This window comes from Propithecus coquereli, unplaced genomic scaffold (assembly GCF_000956105.1).
Source record: "Propithecus coquereli isolate 6110/MARCELLA unplaced genomic scaffold, Pcoq_1.0 Scaffold135, whole genome shotgun sequence".
NCBI lineage: Eukaryota > Metazoa > Chordata > Mammalia > Primates > Indriidae > Propithecus > Propithecus coquereli.
The window spans coordinates 592,929-608,968 of NW_012137747.1; the positions used below are offsets into that span (position 1 = coordinate 592,929).

At 38.5% G+C, this 16,040-nt stretch overlaps 1 protein-coding gene across 2 annotated transcripts in view; it reads left to right on the forward strand.

The window, feature by feature from the left end:
- The first annotated feature begins 1,793 nt into the window (after positions 1–1,793).
- CD55 (CD55 molecule, decay accelerating factor for complement (Cromer blood group)) overlaps positions 1,794–16,040 on the forward strand; it is a 29,844-nt gene continuing 15,597 nt past the window's right edge. For both annotated transcript variants that reach the window (XM_012638842.1, XM_012638841.1), the window contains exons 1-6: positions 1,794–1,974; positions 2,775–2,960; positions 4,782–4,973; positions 5,572–5,671; positions 6,928–7,013; positions 11,385–11,576. In XM_012638842.1, the coding sequence (XP_012494296.1) occupies positions 1,887–1,974; positions 2,775–2,960; positions 4,782–4,973; positions 5,572–5,671; positions 6,928–7,013; positions 11,385–11,576 (844 nt within the window). In that variant the 5' untranslated portion in view covers positions 1,794–1,886. The remainder of the gene's footprint in view (positions 1,975–2,774; positions 2,961–4,781; positions 4,974–5,571; positions 5,672–6,927; positions 7,014–11,384; positions 11,577–16,040) is intronic.

The window sequence follows — 16,040 nt, forward strand, 5'->3', positions numbered from 1 at the left end:
ATATATATATGTCTATATATATATATGTATATATATATATATATATATATTACCCAGAACAAAGTATTTTGGAAGGCGAATGCTTAGAACATTTTGTGTAGCTAAGCTAGGTAACAGATATAAATTTTTTTGACACTCTGCAGATCTCATTATTTTCTCTAGCTAAAAAGTTATGACATTCACTTAATAAACTCTTAGCTTCAAATGGCCTCAGTGTTAAGTATTCCAACAGCTCCATAACTGGTCTTGATCTTCAGTTCTTTTTTCAAACTCGAAAATATTTGAATACTGTTAGATTTCAATGAAAGCCTATAGGATACCCCTTTCCTGCAATCCCTGCAGGATTGGTTCCAGCACTAGACAACACAGGGTTTGGTTCAGTATGGTAAGCATGAGTCAGAAAAAACCCTATTTTTGGATACTGTGGTTTTCCTCTTTATGAAGCTCATACTAACCATAGAGCTACCAGACAGCATTCAGGAAAGAATAACATGATAGGATATAACAAGCACTCCCACAGCTGGTCCGTGGCCCAAGGCACAATTCCAAGTGAGGGATTTCACTTAACCAGGTAAAGCATTTAAGGGGAAAGGAATCTAGACTAGGAGTCTGTTAACCAGACCTAGGTAAAGAGAAACATGTTCTCGAGCTATTCTCCAGGAAGATGAGCAACCCATCTTGCCATCAGTATCCTTTAGTATTTTGGAAAAGGGCAGCGCTGGGCTGAACAGACCTTTACTCTGACCAGTACTATGTAGATCTGTGGTTCTCAAACCTCGCTGCACAGTGGAGCACTGTAAATAATCCTGATACCAGTCCCATTCCCAGAGATTCTTACTTAATCTGTCTGGGGTGCAGCTTGTATATCTGGATTTTTAAAAAGCTCCCCATGTGATGCTAATGTGTGGCCAGCCTTGCAAACCGCAGGCTGTTCTTAGGGTCTTGTAACAAACCTTCCTCTTAAAATCCACCACCACGCCCTTTAGCTTTCTGGGGCTAGTTTATTTTTGTTGTCATCTTCTCCCACCTGTTGTACACAAAGCCTCCTGGGATGGTGAATTTCTCTCTGCAGTCAGAGTAGAACAATCCTAAAGTGGAATTCAAGAGGTGTCCCTGCTAAATAGGAGAACCCAGGTAAAGAATGTGATTCCTGCCCAAATATGGTATGAACATGATCCCTCCCTGCCCTCTGGCTGGACCTGTTTTCTTAGGTCGTTTCACACTTGGCTGTTTTTAGATGATGGAGTGTCTTAGCAGACATGCACTCAGTTGTTTTTTCCCCAACCCTGACCTTGGCATTTGACAGACCTCCCACTTGAAGGCACATGGCCCTGGGTGGTCACTCTCTCTCAGCTCCTGAATTTCACTGCTCAGCTTCGCTGCACTGTGGCGCGCTGAGGTCCCCTAAAACCAATTCAGAGTCCAGGTAAGCGATGCCTGCGTTATTTGAACCACTACCCTCCCCCATGTCCGCTCCGGGTTTTTTTGTTTTTTTTTTTCTTAGCAAGCAGATATTTATAATACCTATCCGGCCAGCAGCTCACTGGAGGCCCCACCAAGCAGTAGAAATAGAAAGTCACTGTGTTTTCTGGTACCTCAGCACTCTTCCAAGGTCCCGGAACCAGTCTTCGCGAGTCTGGGTTCCCCGGGGGCGGGTAACGCGAGAGCCCCGCCCACCATCTTTGACTTCAACAAACCCCTCCTCCGCTCCTCCTCTTTGCCACACCCTGTTGGTAACACAGAGCCCCGGCCCCGCCCAGGGCGTTAATACAACTGCCCTGGGAGAGCGCTACTCCGCGGTCCTGCTACTCGTAGCTGCTCGCTCCCGCTGGCTTCCTCTGGCAGCAAACTAGGCGGAGTCCCGGGGCCGGGTCCCTGTTCCCGCCATGAGTCTCGCGCGGCCGAGCGCCCCAACAGTGCTGTGTCTCATTGGCGGTCTGTACCTGCTGCTGCTGTGGCCACCAGCTGCACGGGGTGAGTGGGGGCCCGGGGACCCAGCCGGCTCTTTCAGCCCTTGGGCTCCGTTTGTGGGGACTAGGAGGGTTTAGGTCGGTCTCCGAGACTACGCAGAGGGGCTGGGGACCTGGGAGGTAAGGAAAGTGGACATCGGTAATTGTTGCCGAAATCCTCTACCTTTAAGGCTCAGGGCTCCTACTCTTTGGGACCGGAAGAGAAGCTCCGCTGCCAGCCAGCTTTTGGGAGATCTTGCTGTGCTGGAGCCAGCTGGCACGGCTTTAGGGATGGGCGTGGAGGGTTAAGGAAGCCTGCGCTGAGTTTGCCTGGCAGCCAAACCTGGGACAGGCAAAAGGGAGGGCTCAGAGAGAGTGAATTCCCAAACCCCCAACAAGCTCGTCTAAAGGGTGGGAGGACAAATAGCTGACCACTGCCGCCTGTCAGCAGAGTCCAGTCAGGTGCCACACGTGGGTCTACCAGCTTTCCTGTCATTTCCTTAAGGCGCAGCATAACAAGGGGTCGTCTGTCTTAGCGGGTGCCTGGGAAAGATATCTACGTGGACGCTGGATAAATTCTAAACCACTTTTCTTTTAATAACGAAGAGGGAGAGGTTTATTTACTCTGGGCTTCTTTTAGTCTTCAGTTATTTGACAAGACACGAAGCCTAGCATGTTGTCCATGTTTGACAGTTCAGCGCTGGGTGGAAATACTATATGTTTATCAAAAGCCATTGCTGCTTCCTGTATTCTAAGTCTTGGGGAAATGATGTTGCTATGCATTTAAAAAAGGTATTTCCTTCAGTTCTGCTTTTTCCTGCCTAGGTGACTGCAGCCCTCCCTCAGAAGTACCTAATGCCCACCCAGACTTGAAAGGTCTTTCAAGTTTCCCTGTGAATAGCACAGTAACATACAGATGTAATGAAGACTTTGTAAAAATTCCTGGCCAGACAGACACAGTGATCTGTCTTGAGAATGATCAATGGTCAGAGATTTCAGAATTCTGTAATCGTAAGTTCTTGTTTTTTTAAAGAAAAATTGTGGGATTGGAATGTATCTTGTTAAGTTTATTTTTATCTCTCTTTGGAGCGATTGGTAATTGATAGTTTTCTAGCTTTATTAAGCTCGGGGGGATACCATGTTGGCCCATCACACTCCAGTTAATCGAAGGCATTACTTCCATGAGAACCCCATGCTTCTTCATTAAGAGTTTTTCTTCCTAATAGTGTATCTCCTGAACAGGCTAACAGAGAAAATAAACAAAAGGTACTGTTTAGAGAGTAAATTATGAACATATTTGGCAATTACCTTGAGACATGTAACATAGGTGATCTGTTTTCTTAAATTTCATTTTGTAAAGTAGGACTTACCAAATCCAACTTTATAGTGGCATTTTTAAAAGGTCTTAATATTTACTTCAAAATCTATTAGAATAATTGTACATATTTATGAGGTGCATGTGATATTTTGACACATATATACAATGTGTAATGATCAAATCAGGGTGATCAGGATATCCATCACCTAAAACATTTATCATTTCTTTGTGTTGAGAACATCCCACATCTTCCAATTGCTGTGAAATATATATATAAATTTTAGAAAATGAGCGAGAGGCCCAGGGAAGAGTTGTTTTAGAGTCAACACAGTAATGGTGTTCAATACTAAGATAGTCAATGGAAATAAAAGCAATGAAGATTTCTTGGTTTGGGTAAATACACATTGTGTCATCCACATCTCATGGCCCCTTTTCTTCAGTAAAATACACGTTAGCATTATCTTGGAGGAAAAAATCTATTATACATATAGTCCTCCATTAATTTTGTGATATACAAGTAAAGATAAAGGTAAGACTTAAGAAAAAAGATAAGACTTGATACCTGCCTTTGAATAGCTCGGAAGCTACAGTAAGTATAGAAACTGCCACAAATACTTTTTGAAACCATGTGTGAAATGGGCTTTAACTTTTTATCTATGCATGATAGAGACAGTATGACGAAGTACATAAGCCTTTACACATGTATCATGTGTTTTAGAGTTTATAACTCTTCCACATTTTACTTTATCTAATCCTCCAAACCACCTCATAAGGAAAGTAGGGACTCTTATCCCGATTTTACAGTTGAGGAAACAGGTCCCTGGAAGGTAAATAACTTCCTCGAGATCAGGAGCTCTTCTGCCAAAGAACCAAGGCTCAAACTTGGGCCTTTTGACTACAAATTGAATGCCCCTTCCACTCTACCATACCTTTCTAGATTCACATTTGCTTGGCTGTTTACAGTTTGTAAACACTTTATGTACACAATTGGCTCATCTGATCCTTGTCCCCATGGCTTGTCGTGGTGATTAAATAAGTTTATGTGTAAAACATTTAGATGTATTCAACAAAATTAGCTATTGTTATTACTCTTATTGCTGTTGCTCTTGACGTTAGTCCAGGGGTTTGGAAATATCCATTCTCATCTATCCACGTACCTTATAGTGCTCCGTAATTTCTTAGGGCACATAAGGGAACCAACATTTGTAGAATGCCAGAACTGTGCCAGGCAACTTAAATGGGTTATGTTTTTTGAAAGGTGGGGATAATCACATCTGTTTACCAAATATTTTTCTCAGACCTCTAGCAACTAGGAAATAAAGTATACATGTGAATACATTTGATACATGCAAATGCCATAGTGATATATAGTTAAATACCAAATATGTGCAAAGAAGTAAAAAAAAAAAAAGGGGGATGATTTAAAGTTAAGATTATTCCAGATAATTAAACATAGATTATAAAATAAAGAGCGATACTACTTGTTTTGTTGTTGCTTTTGTTAATACTTCTAGGTAGCTGTGATGTTCCACCCCACCTACGGTTTGCAATGCTCAAAAGGCCTTATAGCAACCAGAATTATTTTCCAGTCGGGTCCACTGTGGAATATGAGTGCCGTTTGGGGTACAGAAGGGTCATTGGTCTATCAGGAACACTAACTTGCCTTCAGAATTTCACATGGTCCAAACCAGCTGACTTTTGTACGAGTGAGTATAATTTTTAAAAGTATTCCCTGTGATGGAAACTTGGTCCCCTGCCTCCCAAATAAAGTATTCACAATCCTTTGGTGTTTGGGGTAAATAGTACCTCTTCCTTTGTTCATGCTAGAACTCTGTGTGTATATGTTATTATTTAAAATGATTCTTATAAGAACTGTGATAATTTATTTTAAATTCGAGAAACTATTTATATGGTAGAAATATTTATGCACTCACAAATTTCACATGTAATTAGTTTGAGGTTACCCTAAATGAAATAAGTATATATTCTTCATATGTCGCTTTTTTTGAATCTTACAAAGGTAGAAATAAAGAAGTCTAAGCATAGGAAATCTCAATGGTTCAGATGATGAATTTGCATGTAGGTGCCTGCTAACTTTTCAAACCTTTTTTCCAGCTTTATTGAAGTATAATTGACAAATGAAAATTGTATTACTTAAGGTATACAGCATGATTTTTGATATATGTTTACATTGTGAAATGATTACCATAATCGAGCTAATTAACATATCCACTACCTGACATAGTTACCTTTTTGTCTGTGTGCCTGATAATTTAATGAAAAAATATGTGTATTCTTGTCTAGAAAAATCATGTCCTAACCCTGGAGAATTAATAAATGGTCACATCAATGGAACAACTGACTTTTTATTTGGTGCAACCATCTACTTCTCATGTAATACAGGGTAAGTTTTAGCATACTAAAACTCTTTATTTAACAAAGAGAAAACAAATTAGGACTTAAGATGGAGATTGTTAGTTTCATGACTGGTATTCACAAGCGGGTAGCAGCAAAAACAACCCCTCTCCTCACAGATCATTTGTCATGAACTCATCACAGTTAAATTTAGTAAAATGGGACAAGAAGGGAAGATTTCTGAGACCACCAAATTTTCTAAATTGTTAGATTTCAGTACATATGTGATTCAATATAAAATTTTACAGGTATTGCTCTGGTTTTTTTTTCTTTAATAAAAAAATAGAAAAAAAAATTTTACAGGTAAAGACAGAAATTTGATATGTTGATGATACTTGCCAAAATAATCCTTCAAGTGTTAAATATGAAACCGATCTTGAAGTGGCCTAAATAATGAATTTGCATCCAGGTTATTCCACATGCAAACAAAGTTCTGAAATGTCTTAGACCAAAGACATTTATTCCTAGTGAGAAAGTATTCTAACCTAAGTTCTTTTATAAGTTCTCTATGCAGGGAAAAGGAACTCATTTAGTACCATCAATGTCTCAGACACTGTTCAAACATTTACATTTATTTTCTCATTTCATATACACAAATTGAATTATGCTGTTTTACTCTGTGTGTGTCCCTAGTCTTTATAAAATAAAAATAGCAGTATCAGTAGTCTCCAAGAGTAAACACAGATGTCATTGGGTCATTAGCATAAAATATCAGGCTAGGCATGGTATAATCCTAGGACTTTGGGAGGCAAATTGGGAGGATTGCTTGAGGCCAGGAGTTCAAGACCAACCTCAGCAACATAGTGAGACCGTCTACACACACACACACACACACACACACACACACGCACGCATGCACGCACACACACACAATCTGGGAAGTACTCTGAACCCTTTAGATATAAGTATATTCTATTATTGTATGAAGCCTGCATTAATCCTTTAGAACTCAGAAATATAAAATAGTCAATCATCTATATCATTTAACAATGTTTTCAAACACTTTTATATTTTCCAACATATGCCCCATGCACATAAAAAATTGTTCTACTGTTTTACCCTTTGGTTGTCACCTTCTTAAACTTAATTTTTTCTTTTCCTTTAAATTGATATATGGGCTTGTATCAGCTATTCTTTTGTATCCATCTACTCCTTCAGTAATATTTTAAGATAATATTCTGAAGAATTGGAGGAAAGTCAAACGTGTGAATGTAACACACTCTTTTTCTGTCCCTATTGCTTTAGGTACAAACTAATCGGTGAAAAATCTAGTCTCTGTGTTATTATGGGTGACAATGTTGGGTGGACTGAACAACTTCCAGTTTGCAGAGGTAAGAGTTTTTAAAAATCTAAGCACTCAGGTTGTGGGGCTGAATGATAAATAATAAATTACTTTCTGCTAATTAAGAATTATCCACAGTATATATTTGTAACACCCTCACTTTTCAATGTGTGAGTGTCTTTGCTAATTTAAAGACCTTTTATAGTGGTGTTCCTTAAGGTATTAGCTATGGAGATAAATGATTAATCTTTTCTTAGCCCCCATATCCTTAACTATAGGATGAAAACTGAAACAAAGTTAGGTTTGTATTGTGCTTGGTCATTGATTATCTAACCATTCTTTCTAAAGTCAAGTAAGTTACATAGGGGATTCCCACCACAATTTTTTGGAAGAAAACACTATCATTGAGACATTGACCCCACATGCTAAAATAATATGGCAATAGAATATGTTTAAGCTAGGATTCTTACTTCAAACCCGTCATTTTTCTAAGACCCAGTGTTATCTACATGTCTCTTCTTAGGATGATAATTACTAACTGAGATAATTATCTAGAAGTGTTTTAAGTATGATGTATTTTTTTCGTTAGAGTAGTAAGGCTATACAATAAAAAAGAAATACGGTTTCTGCACTCAAGAATCTTAACTTCTCAAAGAAAGATAGGACACAGAAATAATATCATAAATGGATATATCCAGTCAAATTTATTTCCATTAGAGACACATGTCTCCTGAAAATGGAGAAGAGAAAAAACATGCAAGACTTCTAAATGTAGGTTTATGTCTTCCATCCTTTTTTCTTTTCACTCAACTTACCTTTCTGCAAATGACTTCTGAAAACCCTGTTGTCAAAATTATTCGTAAGTTCAAGTTTTTTGTGTTACTAGGAGTAGGAAACTTGAGTAGTGTTAGGGTAATTTGTCAAGCATTTATTGATTGACATGTGCAATAGGCATCATTTGTGGTTAACTGATATGAAGGCAAATAAAATGAACCTTGCCATCAAGGAGGCTGCTGCTGTCACACCCACCATGTGCCCCACCCTTCTAGATCTACTACTGCTTCTCCTTTTTTCTCGTTATGGTTGTTTTTAAATTGTCACCATTCCTACCCACTACTGCCGTTTCCATTTCCACCATCCAGTAAAAGACATTATCAATGATAGTAAATTAAAGATGGAAAGCAAGGAGGAGCCGGACCATATTTTTGGCCCAGGAAACATGTCACAAGGTCCACATAAGCAGTCTCCCACGTGAGGCCAGTATTTTCACCAGCAGCTGGTGTCATGAATTCATAGGAATGTGGACACCAGTGTATATTTTAGCACAAAAGAGCTTTTGCACTGCAAACCCACTGTGTTTTTGTGCTTGTCTACGTCTAGGCCACAGCTTTACTCCCTGTTTGGTGTCTTGAACTCCATGGTGAATGTCCTGATGTTCATATTTTCCTCCTAAACTCTTCTATCCATCTCTCCAACTCAGCAACCACGGACATTTCCTGCATTCTGCAGGAAAGAGCCCCTTTTCTGAAGCAACCCCAGTGTCTTCAACTGTCCCTAGAAAGCCCTACTTCTTTTAGGGTCTACTTTTGATTTTCCACGAAACTTAGTTTTTGTTTTGGTCATACCAAAAAGATTGAGTAGAAAGTAAATTTGTAACGAGCCACTTTACCTCAAGTATGCAGCCCTGGCCTATAAGCACTTGAAGTTGCACTGATGTTCATGTGTGAGTATGGATATGAAGATGTGGCTATGAAGAAGGAAAGAACAATGAGCACATTCGAGAATTGTCCCTAGTTATACATCAAACAGAGGTGGTGCCTGTTCACCTCTGAATGAAGCCTCACTATCAGAAGGACCCATTTTCTCATTTGTCTACCAATGTTCTTTCTCAAAATTACTTTCAGTGGACTGCTGGTACCTGCTAGGCTGGAATCACTTCCTGGTATATAAGGACCATCATCCCAGACCCCTCTCTTTATCTTGATTCCCCACGCGTAATCACTAATTCATTTTGCTTTACCTCCTCAATACATTTTTGAAACCTATGTTTTACCCTCCATCTGTATACTTCTAACATAGTTTATCATTCCCCATCTGGACTATTGCAATCAGGGCCACTCCTAACATTTTAGGGCCCACACAAGAGTATAAATGACCCATCCTCCCTCAAATAGCCTTCCCTCTTCCCACACTGTGAGGGGTCTCTGCTACATGTAAGTGGACAACTCTGCCTACATAGCCAAGTCATGTGCACCACGTCCTCCATGACCCCTACCCAACTCCATTGTCCTTTGGGTTGGAGGTGAGTATATAAGCAGTATAGACCACCCTCAATAACATGGACCTGGGGAATGGACCTCTCAGGTACTGGAAGGGGTATTGGCACAGGGAATTCTGGGTGCTAGATCCTGGAGCATATTCTAGAATGGAGGGAGGGGTGGTAAGATGGGCTCTCATTGAACATATCCTCTCAGCCCTACAGATACCCCATCTACTGGGGAAGACACACCCAAGGCAGAGCCAGAGCACAGCCTTTTAAACTGTGGGGCCTGCGGAAGGAGTCTTAGCTGCCTGTGTTCGAGGGTGATACTGAGCCAATGGCCTCATTCTTTCACTCTGTTAAGGTTTTATTCATATTTTACCCAGAGTGATCTATCTGAAATACGATATAACTTGTCTCTTTCCTTCTTAAAGCTTATTAGTATCTCCCATCACTTACTAAGTCAAAACTCTTCAGTATATTCTACAAGGCAGCATGGTCTACCTACTATTCCGCAATCACGGTTTATGCTTTATCTGTGCAAACGGCTTATTGTTTTCCATGTGCCTCATGCTTCTGCATGCCCCTGCATCATTCCTTCTGTTGCTGCGTCTGCCTGGAATGCTTTTCAGCCCCCTTTTCACTTGGCTGTTTTCCTCATTAAGAGTGAGTTCTAGTCTTTTAGGAAGGTTTCCAGGCTGGTTACTTCTGTGATAACCCTCACATTTGTATTGAAATTGTCTCCTTGAATCTCTTTCCCCACTGAATTTTAAGATAGGAGCTATATCTTGTTCAATTTTGTACTTACATTTATAAAACAATGCCTGGTGTGTATTAGGTGCTCAGACAGTGTTTGCTCTGGACTGATGGTATGTGTACAGTCCTGCACACTCTGACTTGGTATAAATCATAATAGCTCCTTATTTTTATCAAAGGCCTAAGAGTAATTTATAAATTTGCTAGTATTCTCTTGGTACTTAACGTACATTTGGTGTAATATAATTTGGCGTACATATGTGATTACATTGCATTCCTTCTTAAGAAAAAACAACTTCATGAGTCTGCAGAATTTGGAACCATTGAATTTTTTCTCAGGGCAACTACCAGGGAGGGGTCTATTTTTACAATATAACTAGAGCATAATTTGTTTGTGTTTATTTTAGAAATTCAGCTGTTTGGTAAGATTTTGTTTGTATAAAAGTCTCTTTGAGTCAATATGTGCTGAAAAATGTTACTCTAGAAGTCAAAATGTAATTTTGACATTTAAGATCTTTGCTATATCCAAAACATTCTGTATAGATTTCTCCAGCATGCCACTCCAATTCCCAACTCCTTTCATTTGCATCATTCCCCCTGGGAATGAAGAACAATGTCCTCTTGTCTGTTCTCTGTCAAAAGAATGGTGCATCTTAGATTTAAACTCAAGTTTAAAACCACTTCCTCCCTAAAGTCTCTCTAACAGGTCTACTTTTGCCTCTAAACTCCCGCAGTATTTTATTTTCTAGCACCATTTTGATATGTAACATGTTGTAATTTTTGTTTTCTATACATGTTCTAAATCTTCTTGCTATGAATTAATTGGTCTCAAGGTTAGCATTCATGTTCTATAACATTTGCATTCAAAGCTTCAAATATACTACCAGTTACTTCCTAGGCATTTATAAGCATCCCTTGTTGATAATGCTGAATTTAAAAAAATGGTAGATTTTGATTTTTTTTTTTTTTTTTTTTTGAGACAGAGTCTCACTCTTTTGCCCGGGCTAGAGTGAGTGCCGTGGCGTCAGCCTAGCTCACAGCAACCTCAAACTCCTGGGCTCAAGCAATCCTACTGCCTCAGCCTCCCGCGTAGCTGGGACTACAGGCATGTGCCACCATGCCCAGCTAATTTTTTCTATATATTTTTAGTTGTTCAGATAATTTCTTTCTATTTTTTTTAGTAGAGACGGGGTCTCGCTCTTGCTCAGGCTGGTTTCGAACTCCTGAGCTCAAACAATCCACCCGCCTCGGCCTCCCAGAGCGCTAGGATTACAGGCGTGAGCCACCGCGCCCAGCCGATTTTGATTTTTTTAAGATAAAATCATTAACATGTTTTAGTCTTGTTTGTAAAACATTGCTTACCAATTTTATTTGTTTAAAAGATGTTGGAATTTTTTTTTAAAGAAATTTATTGTCAAGAACCACCAAAAATTGAGAACGGAAGAATAGTTCGAGGAGAACGTGAACAATATGTATACAGTCAAGCTGTAATGTATGCGTGTAATAGAGGCTTTACCCTGATTGGAGAGGACACTATTCACTGTTCTGCAAGAGGCGATGAAGGAGAATGGAGTGGCCCAGCACCTCAATGCCGAGGTAATCGTGTTTTGTACAGTCATATTTTTGCTTTATTCTTACCCTTATAGGGGCTACAGATTCTGTGAGCTCCCTGAGAAATGAATGTAAAAATGTTTGACATCTGCACATTTGCATTTTTCCGTGGGGTCAGTTTTTCATCAGATTCTCAGAGGGGGTCTGTGGCATATATACACACAGATATATGTGACATACATATGTAAAATATCTCATTTTTATGAAATTAGCTTAAATTTGCTGTTTCATACCACGTTACTTTCAGTAAGTTAATATAGATAGCTCTTTGTTTATAAGAAGAGTGTATGAAGTGACTTATTAAATTAGAGGAGGAATCTTAGATTCAACTGAGGGCTCTAGGGTAGTGATACACATGTTGTGACAACTGAGAAACTCTTGCCTAGCTGTTGATGTCATTGAATTGCATTCAATTATTTTCTGCCTCCAGAATTTCTCTGTATTATTGATCATTGCCTCTGCTTTATCCTTCTAGACCTTTTTCCTCAACATCTCTTTATACCCGGTCTGTACTCTCAGAATCCTTAGAACTGCTTTTTAGATATATTTCAAAAAAGATACTTAAAAGATCAGTGCAGCTAGATTAAACATTGCATAGTACCACTAGGTGGCATATGTTTAAGTAGTGATGAATGCCAACATGTCTCAAAAGTATGATACTACTTTTATAATTATAATTAAAATTCTATTAGCATGAATTTTTAAAAATTTCTTATTAAGTTTACTATAAATGTTCATACATATGGTGATATAATATTAAAACCATGTAAATGTGTATAAAACGAGAAGTGAAAATCTCTATCACTAGTCCTACTCTCAAAAATGACTATTTTTTATGAATACTTGTGTTTTATTCTAGATTATAAATAAACACACATAATTCTTTTATGATAGCAATTGAATGGATATAATAGTTATTTAACTTGTCTTCTTTGGGAATTTAGGTTTTTCTAGTTCGATTTTTATAGATTGTTACAAATGATGCTACAATAAATATTGTACATCTGTCTTTGCACACCTGTGAAAGTACATTTGTACAATTAATTCCTTGTAGTGTAATTACCATAGCAAAGGTAAATGCATTTTTTTTTTTTTTTGAGACAGGGTCTCACTCTGTTTCCCGGCCAAGAGTGCAGTGGCGTCATCATAGCTCACTGCAACCTCAAACTCCTGGGCTCAAGCGATCCTCCTGCCTCAGCCTCCTGAGCAGCTGGGACTTCAGGCACGCACTACCACGCCCAGCTAATCTTTATACTTTTTGTAGAAACAGGGTCTTGCTGTGTTGCTCAGCATGGTCTGGAATTCCTGGCCTCAAGCGATCTTCTCGCCTCGGCCTCCCAAAGTGTTAGAATTATAGCCATGAGCAACCACCCAGCCCATTTACATTTTTCATAGTTACTAGCAACATTGTTTTCAAAGAGACTTTACCAGTTTACTCTCCGACTAATATTAAATCATTGCGCTATTTGTCTGTACCTTTGATGATAATGATTATTATGATATGGAGATTTGGCAATGTAAGTGGTGAAAATTTTATTGTTTAAACTCACTTCATTATGATAAAGTTTGGTGTTTTATGTGTTTTTAATTAGGCAATTTATTTGATCCACTTTGTATTTATTTTCTCTAGTCATTAAATTGTCAGTTATTTAGATCTTAAAACTATACGGTAGTGCCCAAGTAGGTCACGGCAGGTAATACTTCCATTAAAATAGCTATAAAATCTGAATATACTTTTAAAAAATCATATTTTTAAAGGCATAAGATACAGCTGTGGAAACAACTAGGTCTGAATGAAGTAAAATTGCTGGGGCTAGGGAATGAAGGCAAGCCACTCTGAGCTGAGTCAGTTGTATTTTTCCCTGGGGACATTTCAGATTCTGAACCTGGATTAAGGATACATCTTGACCCAGACAAAAAGACCACTTCCAGGAAAGAGAGAAACCAGCAAAGCTTTTAATGGTTGTGCAGGGCTAGAGTAGTACACTGGAAATTGAGGTCCTCACATGCAAAGCCAATTTTTTCCACTGGCCATTAGCTGATTTCTAGAGCTGCATGTGAGCCTAGGAAGCTGGATCCAATGATTCTAACATGTCCAGTAAGATCTCTCAGAACCTGGTGGTATTTGGACAGCAAGTGCCCATCAGAGGAACAGGCCTGTACGGAGCACACATCCACACTCCTCCTTAGGACACCTGTGCTCATTCTGACGCTGTGTGGGGAAGGTGCAGGATGGCCGGGCTAGGGGAACTCTGAAGCACAGACCTGGGTCTCCTACAGTCTTTCAGGGCTGAGGCAACAGAGGTCCATCAGGCTCTCAATCCAAAGCCCAGAAGGGCCACTCCCAAGGAACATAGGCAAGAGCAGAGGTAGCTTGAATCTTACTAAAACTGTAACCCAGCTCAATCCCTGACAGGTTGAAGAGATGGTCATCTCAATACAGTTTGCCTATCAGGAAAGCATATCTTATGGTACCATCTGGATGTTTATATACAATGGCATACAATCAAAAACTATTAGATATGGAAAGAAGCAAGAAAATATGACCAAATCAAGAGAAAACCGAATCAAATAAAGAAGATCCAGATAATTGAGTTAGCTGACAAGGACTTTAAAATAAGTGATTAATATGTTTAAGATAATAAAAGAAAATTTAGAGAACCTCAGCAGAGAATAGGAATCTATAAAAATGGAGTAAAATGACTAACACATCACCAGAAAATATCTGAAATTAAGAACACAATAGATAGGTTTCACAGTGACTTGGACACAGTGGAAGCAGTATTACGAACTGGAAGACAGGTTAATTAAAAATGTCCAAGGTGAAGCAGAAAGTGAAAAAAAATGTAAAATACAGGAAAGAGTTTGAGACATTTAAGACATGTTAAACTGTTGTAACACATGTTAGAAAGGGAGGAGAAAGAAGGTGAGAAATGACAAGAAAGAGGGGGAGGAAGAGGAGGAGAAAAGAGAAATAGGAGCAGAAGAAATATTCAAAAAGATAATGACTGACAGTTTTCCAAACCTGGTGAAATATATCGGCCAACAAATTCAAGAGCTCTGTGACTCTAAGCAGAAAAGAAACAAACCACTTCAAGGTGCCCCATAGGAAACCTTTGATAACTCAAACAATGATAGGGTTACTCAGAGATTAAAAATAAACAAACAGGCAAAAAAACCATCATAGGAGCAACAGTAAAACTGATCACTTTCTCAACAAAAAAATGGTCCAAACCAAAAGAGAAAAAGAAGCCTTTAAAATACTGTTAGAAAATTACTGCTCATCCAGGATTCTATATCCAATGAATATATTCTTCAAAACTGAATGCAAAATAAAGATGTATTCGGACAAAACTGAGGGAGCTTTGTCACAAGCAGGCCAGACCTTTACAGAGTGAAAAACTACAGGAAATTCTTCAAGTAGAGTGAAAATAATGCCAGGTAGAACAAAAACACAAAAATGCAAGAGGAAATGAAGAACAGTGTCAAGGGTATATGAACACTGGGTTTACAGAACAAGGAATGTGATGTCTTTTGGGTTTGAACTATATTTCGAATACAAATGCACCATAGTAATAAAGCAAAAGGCAGAAAGAGGTAAACTCAGTGTAGAAGTTATAAGATTCTAGCAGTGTTAAAAAAGTGGTAAAAGTGAAATTTTCATAACTGACTTACAGTCTAGTACATATTGTAATCTCTAGGGTTGCCACAAAAGAATGGTAAAAGAATGCATAAATCACAAGCTAATAAAGAAATCATAATGAATGTTTAATCCAAAAAAGAACAAGAGAGGAAGAGAAACACAAAGGAACATGAAATAGATGGGTGGAGCAGAAAACTCATTAAATAGCTGGTTGCTATAAAACCCCACTGTATCAGTAATTGTATCAAGTGTAATTCGACTAAGACTGTCATACTAGATTTAAAAAGAAAGCATATTTACTATTTACAAGAGACACAGTTTGATTATAAGAATACAGAATAGTCGAAAGTAAAGAATGGAGAAATACCTCATGCATACATTACCCCCCAAAATAAACTTGTGCAGTTATATTAATGTCAATGTATATTTTGACCTTAAACAGTTTACAATGATAACGTGGCCAACCCAAACAGGAAGATATCACAAGCTAAAATCTGTATACACTTGATAAAATAGCTTCAATCTATATGTATCAAAAATGAACAGAAAGAAAAATAGACAAATTCTCATTCATAGTTGGAGAATTCCACATGTATCTCAATAGCTAATAGAACAAGCAACTAAACTTTACTAAGAACATAGAAGGTCTGTGCAACAATTAAATGAATTACATATAAGAGCACTGAACCTCAGAATGACAGAAGGCAAGGTTCAAGTACACATGGGACACTTACCAAATTTGACCATTCACTGAGGTCTAAATTTAAACTCTATGGTAGTATATAAATTCTCTGGATCAAAAATGA